General features: G+C 32.0%; 1 protein-coding gene across 2 annotated transcripts in view; it reads right to left on the bottom strand.

Annotated features, from left to right (window-relative positions):
- Nucleotides 1–15,165, bottom strand: part of Nfxl1 (nuclear transcription factor, X-box binding like 1) — a 53,997-nt gene that overhangs the window by 19,306 nt on the left and 19,526 nt on the right. For both annotated transcript variants that reach the window (XM_076864142.2, XM_076864143.2), the window contains exons 12-18: nucleotides 13,913–14,003; nucleotides 9,683–9,803; nucleotides 9,307–9,466; nucleotides 8,369–8,460; nucleotides 5,168–5,189; nucleotides 4,277–4,417; nucleotides 237–403 (exon numbers count right to left, since the gene is read on the bottom strand). In XM_076864142.2, the coding sequence (XP_076720257.2) occupies nucleotides 237–403; nucleotides 4,277–4,417; nucleotides 5,168–5,189; nucleotides 8,369–8,460; nucleotides 9,307–9,466; nucleotides 9,683–9,803; nucleotides 13,913–14,003 (794 nt within the window). The remainder of the gene's footprint in view (nucleotides 1–236; nucleotides 404–4,276; nucleotides 4,418–5,167; nucleotides 5,190–8,368; nucleotides 8,461–9,306; nucleotides 9,467–9,682; nucleotides 9,804–13,912; nucleotides 14,004–15,165) is intronic.

The following is a 15,165-nucleotide window of genomic DNA, read 5'->3' on the forward strand; positions in this document are numbered from 1 at the left end:
TTTCCTAAAAAATCTCCAATGGAATAAAGCAGAATTCCCCAGCTGAATCACAGTAAGGTATCTAGAACGTGAAGTAACCCGTATTTCTTCCTTCCAGGTCTCTACTGAAAAATCTAGGCCTACAGAATTTAAGGAACACAACTGAACAACATTTCTGAAAGAAAATGTTCTAAATTATAAAAATATACCATTCAACGAACTTTAGTAAAACAAGAATATATTTTTAGTCCACTTACCGACATTCCACATATAGGCTTGTGATCTTGCAGTGACATTTTATTCTAAGCATCTGAACACAAGGAGGGCATTCTCCTGGGTGACATGGCAAAACACACGGATGAGGACAACCTGGTGGCCGTGATTTAGAACACCCTTCTTCACAATGAAGGCATTCTGGGCCAGCCTGAAAAATTGCATGGAAATCTATCACCTGAGAACAGAAGCTAATATTTCTATATATTAAAATTTTAAAAGTTAACTATCTAATTAAAATATTTTAAAAATATTTTTAGTAGTCATTAGAAATATAGTTAATAAAATAGCACATGCTCTCATTCACCTCAAAAATACTCAAGATGAAGAATAGTGAGACTATCAATATGACCATTATTCATATAGATTTTTACGCCTATGAATCTTATTAAATCAAACTACATCACCTTTAAAATATTAACTACATTAAGTATCTCTAATAAAATGCAAACTACTTCTTAAAAATTTAGAATAAAATGTTACCAATTCATTCACCCACCCACACAAAAACACAATCACCAATGAACTAAAGAAACCAACATTGTTAACACATTAATAAAATGCATATCAATGAACTAAAGTTTAATTGAATTCATAAAATATATATTAATTAGATAACGCTAAATTACATTTGCAAATAAACATACCTTGATGTAATTTAACAAGGCTTCTCTTCATGCTCTAGTGATTTAAGAATATAAATCACTATAAATTATCTGATAGTAATCAGATTTTATCAAATATTAAAGATTTCAATTGCAGGATATTTACTTTCAAATGTTATACTTGAGATAAAATAAATCAAAGAGCCAAAGACATGGATACTAAGTCTTAAAGACTAAGCATTTATATTATCATTCATAAGTACGGCCATGATTATACTTACATTAATAAAATTCTAATCTATTTTTGGGATTTAGGATTCAAAAGAAAAAGTCTTTCAAATTATAAAAATATTCTTCTACAAATAATTTCCATTTTTTTAATTATTAAAAAGTATATTAATTCGGCTTGGGAGTAAAAAAGATGGTGGAATGAGATGAATATCATTACCCTAAGTACAGGTATAAAGACACGAATGGTGTGAATATACGTTATATACAACCAGAGATATGAAAAATTATGCTCTTTATGTGTAATATGAATTTTAATGCATTCTGCTGTTTAAAATTGGGATTTTTTGAAAAAAAAAAAAAAGTATACTCATTCATTCTACAAATACTTATTCAGCATTTAACTGCCAGGCATTTTTCCAAGTACTGGGAACAGATGGGATCCCTGGAAGTTACAGTTAAGTGAAGAAGCAAAGAACATAAAAACTGTTTTTATAAGTATTCTAAAGAAAGATAGGGGCTGGAGATGTGGCTCAAGCGGTAGCGCGCTCGCCTGGCATGCGTGCGGCCCGGGTTCAATCCTCAGCACCACATACAAACAAGTGTGTCTGCCGAAAACTAAAAAATAAATATTAAAAACAAAAAAAAAAAAAAAAAGAAAGAGAAAGCACAATAAGAGAGTGATGGTTGTAACAAGAATGCAACCTGTCCAATAAAGTTCATATTGAAATAGAAATTGAGCTAAATAAGGAAGAAAACCAGAAGAGTGCAGAATTCCAGAGAAAAGGAATAAATAAAGCTCTGAAGTAAGAACAAACTTGGAATGTTCAAGAAATAGCGAGAAGAGAGACAAGAAAGGCAGTTGGGAGTTAGATCAGCACAGAACCTCCTGGGCCATTGTAAGACCTTTGAATTTTAATCAGAGTGTGACAGAAAACTTCCCAAAGGTTGTGAACACAGAAATGTTACTTGATATACATTTCTAAAAAGATAAATCTGGTTAATGTAGTAAAATAAAACTATGAGCAGCAAGTTGGAAAGAGACTATGGAAATAGAGATAAGAGATAAAGGTGGTTATGATGAAGATGTTAGTTCAAACTAAAGGTAATAAGAAATGGTCAGATTCTATTTTGAAGATAAAGAGAATTTGCAATGAAGATAAGAAAGAAGTCAAGCGTGATTCCTAGGCAACAAGGTAAAAATGATGTGCAAACATGTAAAAAATCGTAATAAGACTTTTTGAAATGAGAAAGACTGAAGAAAGGACAATGAGCCACAAAATATACAAACACAATCAAAATTAACAGTCTATTTTATTTGCTCTTTTTAGCTAAATACCTACAATAATCTTCTATTTAAAGAACATGAGAAGAGCATATCAGGCTAGGAGTTAAGAAATCAGGGATATCAATAACTGGTTTGATACTCTCCTGTTCAATGACCATAAACAAGTCATTATTAAGCTTCAATCAATATTAAGCTTCAGTTTCCCTATCTACAAAACAAGAATTCTGATATGAGCTCCTTCCAGCTATAAAGGAAACAAAAAAGAATCACTGAAAAATCTATATTTCCTAAACTATCTTTCTGCATTACTTCCAATATTGGTTCCATCTTTTAGGAAAGATGGTCTTAATTAGAAAATACCTCAAAATTGTCAAATACCACATGTAGGCTCACTAAAAAGAGTCACTGAAGTTTTTTTTTTTTTTTTTTTTTTTTGAGAGAGAGGTAGAGAATTTTAATATTTATTTTTTAGTTATGGGTGGGCACAACATCTTTGTGGTGTATGTGGTGCTGAGGATCGAACCCGGGCCGCACACATGCCAGGCGAGCGCGCTACTGCTTGAGCCACATCCCCAAGCCCCAAGAGTCACTGAAGTTTTAACCAAGGAAATAATGCTTGAACAATCCACAATAATTCCCTAATGGTAAAGCTAGTTTTTTCATTTCATATTCTGGAAATCTGGAGAAGGAAAGCTATAAAGTATCTGTCCCCTAACTTGGAGTCATTATCAGCATTTGTTAATTGGTTTTATAATTCCAGTATCTTTTTCATTTTATCATAGGTACATTTTTCTTAAGGACCAAGGCATGTTTGATGAAGAAAATAAAGAAATTATAAGCAATATATTTACATATGTGCACATGAGTAAGAATTATACTGAGTATTTGTTGTCTTGCATTACAGAACCTATATATACAGTGCTACCTACAACACAAGTAAAATCTTCAATAACATAATTCAAAATTACTTTAACTATCTGTAAACTTAATGTTACTTAATCATACAGGGAGGTTTAAAATTTCTGGCTTATTTTCCATAAGATACTAACCAATATTATTAGGAGTCCCTACATGGTGAAAGTCTAGGGAAAAACATTATTTTTAAGATAAAGTTTCTAAAGCCAAGCATGATGGCACACACCTGTAATAACAGCGGCTCAGGAGGCTTGAAATAGGAGGATCCTGAGTTCAAAACCAGCCTCAACAAAAGGCACTAAGCAACTCAGTGAGACCCTGTCTCTAAATACAAAATAGGGCTGTGGATGTGGCTCAGAAGTCGAGTGCCCCTGAATTCATCCCCAGTACCACAAAAAATTAATTAATTAATTAAAGTTTCTAATTTAAAATCTGATTAATTATATTTGTTTTTCCTTATAAAATGGCAAATTTTAGAGATATCTGAATAGGTAAGTTCAAATGCTTGTGAAATGCCTTTAATAAATATACCACACATCTATAATGCTATTTATATTCCAACAAAAGATTGGAAATTTATTAAAATTGTGAACATTATTTACCATATGTGTCAGATGTGGAAAATATCTGAGAGCAAATGCTCTAAACTAACACATATGGGCAAGAGTGAAGATGATACTGCTACCTACTAAGAAGACATACAGATTCTATATTTTTATCATAAAATCATAACCTGTGTATTAACACTGTATATGAAGAGTTTCACATTAAAAGACACATTTTTCTGAAGCAGGTCAAACATGAAGAGCAATAAACATCAAGTTGTTAAAAAGTCAGCTGTCTTAGGAAAAGAAAGGAAGGAGAAGGGATGAGGACAATGAAGATAAAAGAAGCTACAGCAAAATGAAATAATATTTATAGTATAATTGCTATAAAGAATGTTTCAAGCATATGGTAGGCAAATATATACACAACCTAAAGACACTACCTTGTTTTTGTCACCGCAGCCTTCAACTTCAGTTACTTTGTGGCATTCTTTCATACAGGTATGATTCTGACAAGCTAAGATTCGTCCACAAACTCTCTTACAAGAGTAGGGTCCAACAGCATGGCATGGTAGGGGACTCACCTAAACAAATAAAAAGGAAATTAGTATAATATACACACATACACCAAAATACACCAGAACCTATGTTTCCAAAATAACTTTGCTTTCATTTGAGAACTTTCACAAAAATCTAATTATTAAATCTAATAATTAAAAATCTAATTATTAATGTTTTCATTAATAATTTATACTATCAAAACCAAAATGATGGGCTAGGGTTGTGGCTCAGTGGCAGAGCACTTGCCTCGTATAGGTGAGGCGCTGGGTTCAAACCTTAACACCACATATATATCGATAAACAAAATAAAGATATCGTGTCCATATATAACTAAAAATAATTTTTTTAAAAAATGACCTATCACAAAAAATTCCCTAAAAGACAGTTGCCAAGAAGCAAAATATTCTATTCCAATGGAAATTCAACATGATGAATCTATAATGAGTACATATATTCAGACAAATTCTCAAATGAAAGCATTAAATATTTTGTAAATTAGTAGAAAAAGGCTTGCATTCTTTATGCCAAGGAAACACAATATTTTGACTGTTATTTCTAATAACTCTAGTATAGATTAGGTACAGATTACAAGCTTTACTTAAAAATTATGCCTATGGACTGGGGTTGTGGCTCAGTGGTACAGCACTTGCCTAGCAATGTGTGAGGCCCTGGGTTTGATTCTCAGCACCACATATAAATAAAATAAGTAAATAAATAAAGGTCTATCAACAACTAAAAAAAATTTAAAAAAAAAAACTATGCCTATAACTCACCTCATGCTTCCCAAGACATTCCCTACAAGGAAAAAATAAAATGAAATAAAAACATTATAAATCTTCAGAAAGCGTTTTCTAAATCAAAGATACAAACTCCACTGTTTTATTAAGAATAAAACAAACACAGAAATGATAAGTCACTGTGTAAACTTATAGGAAATAAAGTTAACATACACAGAGACCAAGTCTTTCCTATAAGTCAGTAAAGAGCAATTGAAATTTGAATTAAAATTACAATACTGACACATACAAAAAAATGAAATATGTATAAATCTATATATGTATATATGTATACATTAGTACACACACAAAAAAAAAACAATATACAAGACTACAAAAGGCTGAGGAAACAAAAGGTTTTAAATAGAGGAGAAATATTTCATGTTCGTGGATAGGAAGGTTCAATATTATTAAGAAGTCTTTATTTCCAATTTCACCTAGATTTGACACAATTCCAATCAAAATCCCAGCAAGTTACTTTGAGTATCAACAAACTGATTCTAAAGTCTCTATGGAAAGATAAACAGACCCAAAATAGTCAACACAACATTAAAGAACTAAATCAGAGGCCTGACACTGACTTCAAGACTTACTATAAAGCTACAGTGATCAAGACAGCATGTATTGATGAAAGAACAGACAAATCAATGTCAGGGCATAGGAAGACCAGAAACAGACTCACATAATTGCATTTAATTGATCTTTTGACAAAAGAGCAATAGCACTGGATTAGACAAAGGAGAATAAAGGGAAGGGAGAGAAGATGGGAATAGGAAAAACAGTAGAATGAATTGGACATAATTTTCCTATGTTCACATACACGACAAATGTAACTCCACGTTATGTAGAACCACAAGAATGAGAAGTTACACCCCATGTATGTATAATATGTCAAAATACACTCTACTGCATTGGGTACAGGGGCACACTCCTCTCATCCCAGCTGCTCAGGAGGCTGAGGCAGGAAGATCATAAGTTCAATGTCAGCCTCAGCAACAGCAAGGCAATAAGCATCTCAGTGAGACACTGTCTCTAAATAAAAATATGAAAAAGGGCTGGGGATGTGCCCCAGTGGCTGAGCACCCCTGGGTTCAATCCCCAGTACAAAAATAAAATAAAATAAAATACATTCTATTGTCATGTATACCTAACAAGAACAAAAAAAAAAAAAAAAAAATAGATTTTTTTAAAAATGGCAAACAACAGGAGAAAGGGTATTCTCATCAACAAACAGTTGGTGTTGGAACAAACGAATGTCCTCTTGAAAAAAATCTAGACAGATCTTGCACTTTTCAAAATAGATGATTCAAAATGTATCACAGACCTAAATGTGAAATGGACAAACTAATTAAAATAAGATCTGGGTGACCTTGGGTTTAGTAATGACTCTTTAGATACATCACCAAAAGTATAATCCATGGGGGAAAAAAAAATAGGTAAGTTGGGTTTTATTACATGAAAAACTTCTACTCTGCAAAGAACACTTTGGAAAATAAAATACAAACCACAGACTGGGAGAAACCATTTGAAAAACATACACCCGGTAAAGGATTTATGTCCAAAATATACCAAGAACTCTTATATAAGTAAGAAAGCAAACATCCTAAGTAAAAAAATGGGCAAAAGATCTGAACAAAGAATAGATATCTCATCAAAAGATCTACATATGGCAAATAGTGTATGAAGATGCTCAACATTATATGCTACTAAGGAACTGAAAATTAAAATGAGATGCCACTATACACCCATTGGAGTGGCTAAAATTCAAAACCCTAGCAGTGTATATGTTGTGAAAGATACAGAATATCAGGAGCTCCATTCATTGCTAGTGAGAATACAGACTGGTATAGATATGTTGGCAGACAGTCTGGAAGCTTTGTACAAACCTAAGCTTGCTATGCGATCCAGCAGTTGTACACCTACTTAGATGTACTTTCTTAGGTGTACTACTTACCCAATCGAGCTGAAAACACATCCACACAAAAATCTGCACATAAATGTTCACAGCAGCTTTACTCTTGGTTCAAAAATCTTGGAAGCAACCAAAATCTCCTTCAATAGGCAAATAGATAAGCAAACTACAGGACTTCCAGATGTGGAATATTACTCAGTGATAAAAGGAAATGAGCTATCAAGTCATGAGAAGACATGAAGGAACCATAAATGCATTTCCAGACTGCTAAATGAAAGGAGTCAGTCTGGAAATGCTATATACTATAGGATTTCAACTATTGTATATGATGTTCTGGAAAAGGCAAAACTATTAGTAATTAAAAACTTACCACAGAGAAAAGCCCAGGACCAGATGACTTTACCAGTGAATTCTACCAAATGTTTAAAGAAGAATTCACACTACTTCCTTAAGAAAGGATACCTCCCAACTCATTCAACGATGTTAGTATTTCTCTGATACTAAAACCAAAGAAAGCTATCATAAGAGAAATACAAACTAATATTCTACATGAATAATTCAGGTGAAAAAATTCTCAACAAAATACTAGCAAACTGAATCCAATAACATGTAAAAAAGGATTATATACTATAACCCAGTGGGAGGAAAAATGAGAACAACTTTTAAAAATAAATAAGAATATATTCTTTAAAAGACCAATGGACAACACATACTAACGTTAGATTTGGAACATTAGTTGTAGACTACAGCCCCTTTTCTAATTTTATGTAGCTTTCCAGAATTCTGTGCTTCTTTTTCCCTATAATCCATAGCTTCTGCTTAAAATATGAAACACTCCAGGATTGTCTATTCCCTCCGATTCAACTGTTAGAGCTCAAATACAGTCATTCGTTGGTCCATCCAGTAAACTACCTCCTTTAATTTCCAATGTTTCCTTGAACACTCTTTAAAGTCTGCTATCCAAAAACCTAGCTTTCCTCACCCTCAAGGAGCTTGTATTCTAACATGGGAATCATCAGGAAAAGTAACAAACAGTAAGTCTCTTAGATGCGCTTTGTAAGCACAAGTTGCTATGAAAAGGTGAAGGACATTAAACTCCAGCTGGGGAGAAGACTCAAAAAGAATGAAGAGAAACACAGAAACTAGGTTAGAGACCAAACCTGAAATAAAGATGAAATGAACTAAGACAAAGGGGAGAGCTTGTCAGTCTATGTCAAGAGATTAAAATAACAAAAACAAAAGCAACAATAACAACAAAAAAAAAAGGTTAAAATTCTTATACTTACATAGAAATAGGAACTTGACATGGAGGACAAGGTAATGCAGTCTGAATAAATGCTGGCTCAGAAGACTGCTCCCAAGGACCTGAAGGTTGGTGCTATGAGTAAAACACATGACAAATTTAAAGATTAAATTTAAAGGATAAAATTTAAAGGATTAAATCATATGACTCTTTTAATAATCAAAGAAAATAGCTCCCATATATCCTCTGCTCAAGCAAACTGAAAATTGTTCAAGTAATTAAAAAATTCTGCTTATTGAAATATTTTATTACATTTATATACTCAGATTGTTCCCCTCCACACAATTAAATACAAAGGCTGACTCCAGTTTTTAAATGGTAGAACAAAGGCAGTGCAGCCTTCTTTACTTCTGATAATCCAAAAAGAGAATGAAACACAACTGTAAACTCTACTACTCATTAGTTCACTGTAACTTCCATTATTTTATTCACTGTTGTTCCTCATCATCTAAAAGAATTCTTGACACATAATAAGAGCTCAATAAAGACAGAATTAAGTGAATGAATTGCTAAAGAAATTAAAGGCTATCTATAACCCTAAACCGTAATATATGAAGAAATACTAGCAAATTCATCTATATTCATGGTTTTACATAACTATCACACTGATTTGCAAACATTTGTTTATTTTATTTCCTTTTCTAAGAGTTTATGAGTTTTATTTTTATTTTTTTGCAGTGTTGGGAAATCGAGTTTTGCACATGCAAAGGAAGTGCTCTATCACTGAGCTACACATCCAACCCTTATAATATGAGCTTCATAAGACAAGAGACCAACTCTTATTTTCCTTGTACCCCAGCTCCTAGCACAGTGCTTATTATCTAAAAAGTACTTCATCATTTTTTATTGAATGACTATGTAAAATCCAGAAAATATGATCCACAGCAACGCATCATCTATTTAATAATACTGTTCTCTTACCCTGCCTGTCTGCTTTATTAATGCTTGATCATGACATGAAGCAGGACACAAGTGACCACATTTCTCCAAAACTTTTCGGCAAGGTTGATGACATGGTGGACAAGGACCAAAATGACAACGATGCTTTTCTCGACTTGTATGATGGCATGTTGGTGGTCGACTAAATCACAAAATACAAACTGTTACTTTTGACCATTGGACAATTACATCTAAAGTGCAACTATCTATATATCTTCTGATTCCATATAGAATGAGCATACTATTAAAATATTTTAAAATATTAAAAATTATATTAAATTACTAATAATATTAAAAATCAATATGAATTTAAATTATAAAATATCAGATATAAGTTTATGCAAAGCTTTATACCAACCTGCATATCTCTTTGCATTTGGGTGGCCTTGTGGTTCGTTCCCGGCCACAAGGTACTGTCACTTTTGCATTACCACAATTGCACTTTACATCTACAGTTTCTGGGCATGGATAGCAACTGCCTGACCAAAAAAGAAATAAGATAAAATAAACAAAGTCTTACATTTAAAAAGAAGTTACTTTATAATCATGCAAATGCTCATCAGTGGTAGAATCAATAAATTTAACACATTTGCACAATGGAATAGCCTACAAGAACAAGGAAATAAATGACAGCAATATGAATGTACTAATAGATAACATTAAGCAAAAGAAGCCATATACAAAGAGTAATGTAGGATAGTATGATTCCATTTATATAAAGAAAATGGGAAAAGCTAATTTTTACTGTTCAAAAGCAGAATAATAGTTATGAAGGATTTAAGAAGTTTTGGAAATGTCTGTAATGTTCTGCTTATGAATTCTGATTATATGGTTATGTTCAGCTTATAAAACATCATCAAGCTATGCTTCTATGATTTGTATACTTTTCCATGTATACACTGGCACTTCAATAAAGCTTTAGAAGTTTCAAAATGTTCTAAAACTTCTATTCTAAATAACAAATTTAACGTAACAGTCAAAAATTACAACAAGCAAAATGGCTTTTAAATCTTTGGAAAATCTAACACTAACAGTAATCTTTTTGGCCTATTTACGTACATACTGCTATCCAAGTACGTTATTTTTAGATAAATTCCCCAACAAGAAAATAACTTCTCTCTCATGACCTGATGTTGGTTAATAAGCACAGTCAATTATTTGTGCTTTATGAAAAGACTAAATTCTAAACCCTCTTTTTAGGTTCTGATTCTATATGTTTCTCTTCTAAACATTTCAAAAAGTAGTATTGAGTTTGCTGTGAGTTGGTAGAAATATACAAAAAGAAAATGAAAGAAACCTTTTCAAATTTTCACTGAGGCTCTGACATCATCTTAAAGACTTTCTTCCCACTCTAGTCTTCCCAGTAAGAAAGTCCATTAGAAATGAAATAATAAGGAAGGAATGGGAGTCTTTAAAGACTGAAAATCTTAAACTGCTAAGTGTCAGGAACAAGTAAAAAACTGCTCAGCAACTAACCTGATTAGAAACAGACTAATGACAGAAAATAGCTTGGTTTAATACCTTTTAAAGTTAAAAAATAGTTCCATAAAACAAATGAGCTACAAATTAAGAATTTTGATTCCAATAATGAGAAAATGAGAGAAAAAAATAACATCTATTATACAAATTATTAATTTATACTTCAGTTTTGATAAATATAATCCAGTGAAATATTGATGGTAACATAAACCAAGTCATCCTGACACACACAATCAAGTTTTGATTTTTTCTAAAGAATGATTAGGTGCTACACTTTTCAATCTAATAGTGATATTTGTCTGTTCTCAGCATTTGACATCAATATCTGTTATCAAAAATCAAACATAACCTTTTTGCCACATTAAAACTATAGCATCATTTTTAAAAAATTAAGTCTTAAAAAAAATAAGGAATAATTTCCTTAAATGGTCTTCCTACTGGCCAAAAGAATTTATATTGATACCTATATAGCATAATAAATACTAATGAAAAGTTTCAAAATTGTATTTTCAAAATTAAAAAGCAGCTTACAAAGAATAACTACAGTCCAGATCAAAATCGGCAAGAGTTGTGTAGTTGAGGAATTATCAAGAGATAACCTTTAACTTTAGAGAAATGTAAATCAACTTTTCTTACATTTACTTGCAAATATGCAGTTAACATCTTCTCCCTGAGATGTCTAGAATGATGACAAATATTATAAAATGATGATTCTAATTCTTATGTGAATTAAATGGTTAGAGTGTACAACAGTGGCTTCTAAAATTTTTTTAAATAAACATCTTCTTAAAAAAATAAACGCTCTGCCAAAACTTGAACCCGTGATCAAATTTCTAAATCTAACTAACAATTTACAAGAAATATACAGGACAGAGACACATGTTAAATAACACCACAGGGATGCAATATGTAACATCTAGAATGAGAAACCAAATAAAGCAACCTAATTTCTTCAACAAAGAAGCCATTAAAGGGGGATGGTGAAGGAGAGAGATTATAGATTGAAAGACTTTTAAGAGATTCATAAACTAATAGCATCATGTTGATTTCAAGGTCTTAATAGTCACACAAACTGAGTTAAAAAATAAGAAGCTTATGATACAAGAATTTGAACACCAGATATTTGGCGACATGAAGAAATGTATTAATGACAAAAGTTAAGAATCCATTTTTAGGATGAATACTGAAATATTTATGGGATTTGTTTCAAAATGTGAGGAGAAGGCGAAATGTTCTCAACACTACTCTGCTAAGTAAGATATTTGCTCTAGACTTTCTACAGATACCCCATCAGATTAAGGATATGTTTTTCTATGTCTATTTAAATTTTTGTCATATATGGATGTTAGATTTATCAACCATATTTCAGACACTGACCTAGATGAGTTAATATAGTAAATCACACTATTACATTTACTAATGTTAAACCAGCACTATATTATTGAAATAAGTCCAACTTGGTTATGACAGATTAACCATTAATATTTCCTCAAAGTGACATGTAATTTTCTCTTACTTTCTTTGTAAGATAAAATATAAGTTGGATGTGTGGGGTTTTTTAACATATACTTTCAAGCAGCTTATGAGGAAATTGAACTTATATACATAATAAATATTAAGTTGTTAAAATAATGTGTAAAAATCAACTAGGCCTGGTGTTTTCCTGATGAAAAAAATTTTAAACTACTGACTCAACACTTCAGTGGTCATAGACCTAGTCAAGCTTACATGCCCAGTGTTTTTTCTCACAATGGTCTATAGAGTCCTATTCATATTCTCCTTTTTTTAACAGTCCTTTAACTCATGATCTCTTTGACCTCATGTCCTGCCATATGTCCCTTTGAGCATTCTACTCTGTAGTTACTGCTTTTTGACCGGGAACACTACACAACTCCCATTTCCATGTCTTGAGCCCTTACTTCTTTTAGGTCAAATGTCATCTTTTCAGAGTCCTCTCCTTGATAAACAATAACATATTTATAAATGTAAATGTAAAATAGTACGCACCATTCCCAGCATCATGATTTTAGTTTTACTTTTTCTTTTAATACTTGTCTACTATGTTTAATAGCTCTATTAACTGAATTTGACCAAGAAGGGAAGAGTCAAAAGTTAAGTTCCACAGGAGCAGAGACTGTCAATTCTGTTCACCCATATAATCCCAATACCTGATATTTAGTGGATGCTCAAAAATGTTATTATAATAAATTAGGAATTTATTCTCACAGTACTCTAAGGATCCATTCAGAGAATCTGCAAGATCTCACATACACAGAGCAGAATTGTCCAAAAGCTAGCAACAAGCCATATCACAAAAGATTAAATGCAGAAACAGATTATGTAAACACAGTTGCCCTCTATTAAGCAAGACATTCAGGATATTTGCAAGAATGTGAAAGAATAGCATTCTCACTATTTATTCAGAAAATGGTTATTTTTCACAAAATGTTATATGTTCTAACAGGTTTATTATTGCAATTTTAAAATAATAGATAGTATTATATTTTAACTTCAAATACAATAAATGTAAATGGGCAAAACCCACATTAACAAAAGTTCCTTAGGGTCCCAAAAAGAATAAAGGGCTCCTCAGACTAAAATGTTTGAGAACTGGTCAATCCCTTACTAGATTTAATTTCATATAAATTAATTAAATCCAGAATCAAACCCAAAAAAAGTCTATTAACATCTTAACTAATTTGAGAAAAAAAATGTATGGGGGCAGGGCTGAGGCTGAGCGGTAGTGCACTTGCCTAGCTAAAAAAAAAACTAAAAAAACTAAAAAAATTTTTTTTTTTAAATTTGTGTGAGGAAGGTTAAGGGAGGGGAAAAAAACCACAGTTTTACAGAAAGAACAAAACTTATATTCAGGAGGCTTGGGTTCAAATCTTGGCTATATTGCTATACTAGATGTTTCCCTGAATAAGTCTCTGAATCCCTTTTAGCACCAATCACACTGTTGATAAAACAGGCATACTGTCTACTGTCCTTTCCTACGTACTTCTCAAGGTTGTTAGGAAGACCAAATAAGATAGTGAATATGAATGCTATCAACTTACAGCACTAAGTAAATACAAACATTATAATTATGACTATTGTTTAATTTTACCTCTGTGGCAGACAGACGGACACTTATGGTTTCTACATCCTAAAGTCCGTCCACAGTTTTGATCACAAGGTGGACAGTTTCCAGGGCAACACTAAAGAGAAAGCAATATATTGAGAATAGATAATTTGAAAATCCATGCATGATACGAATGTCATTACTAGTTATTTACAGAACTTACAGAAAGCAAAGATATTTCTCTTCATTCTTGATATTCCATTCACTCTTGAATGAAAATATTCAAGAGTATCAACATTCCTCTGGTAAGTAGATATACTGCTAAGAATTTACAAGTTTGAACAGATAATGACCTACTCTAATAATATCAAGCTGAATTTCCTTGCCCTTCAGTTAATTTTTCGATGATTTAAAATACTTTCATCAGATTTCATTTACTTTTCTATACAGATACTGACAACATTACCCAAAAGAATGGATCTACTTACATGCCACAGTCAATTTGGGCAACTAGTTTTTAATATTTTTTAATATTCATTAAAATAAAACTTGTATAGATCAGTTCGGCAATTATTTCCAAACCATGAGACCAGAAACCAACTAATGAAAAGAAGTAGATAGGCTATCATTCTTTGTGATTTCTAATTTGTGAGAACTATAGCTACCACCTGTCCTAATTTTCATTCACAAAGAGTAGGCAACTACTTAACATCTACCTTGCCTTTCTAACCTCTCTCTTGACTTTTCACATACTCAAACTTTGGAAAGAAAACACATATTACAAGAGTATTAAAGATATTTAGGATTATAACTCATAAAAGAACAAGTTTCAAAAGCATATAAAAAATAGCTCCAAACAATGCACCTTACTGAAAAGCAATTAAAAGTCAAAACTGAGCATTCAATTAGATAGTATATACTGAATAATGCTATGTACCTATCACTTTCCAAGTGGCAATAGTATTCTCTGACTTGAATAAAACTACTGACACTTAAATTCCAAACATCACAGAGTAACATTCATCAGATTTCCCTCCATCTCAAACAACTAGAAAAATCAGACAAAAGATATGAAGTCACAGTTTTTTGACATTAATCATGCAGTACAGAATAGCAATCCCTAAGGGAAGGGAAACAAACAAGGTGAATCCTATAATTACAACATCTCTTGACTTGGAGGTCTTTAAGCTGCTATACAAAAAGGAAGATTGCAAGCAAAACCTGGTAGATTCACCAAGTTAAACAAAAAAATAAAACAAAAAATATCATAATTCAAGGAGGCCAGTGGGGCTAGAATT

This window comes from Callospermophilus lateralis, chromosome 8 (genome assembly GCF_048772815.1).
Source record: "Callospermophilus lateralis isolate mCalLat2 chromosome 8, mCalLat2.hap1, whole genome shotgun sequence".
In the NCBI taxonomy this organism is placed as follows: Eukaryota; Metazoa; Chordata; class Mammalia; order Rodentia; family Sciuridae; genus Callospermophilus; species Callospermophilus lateralis.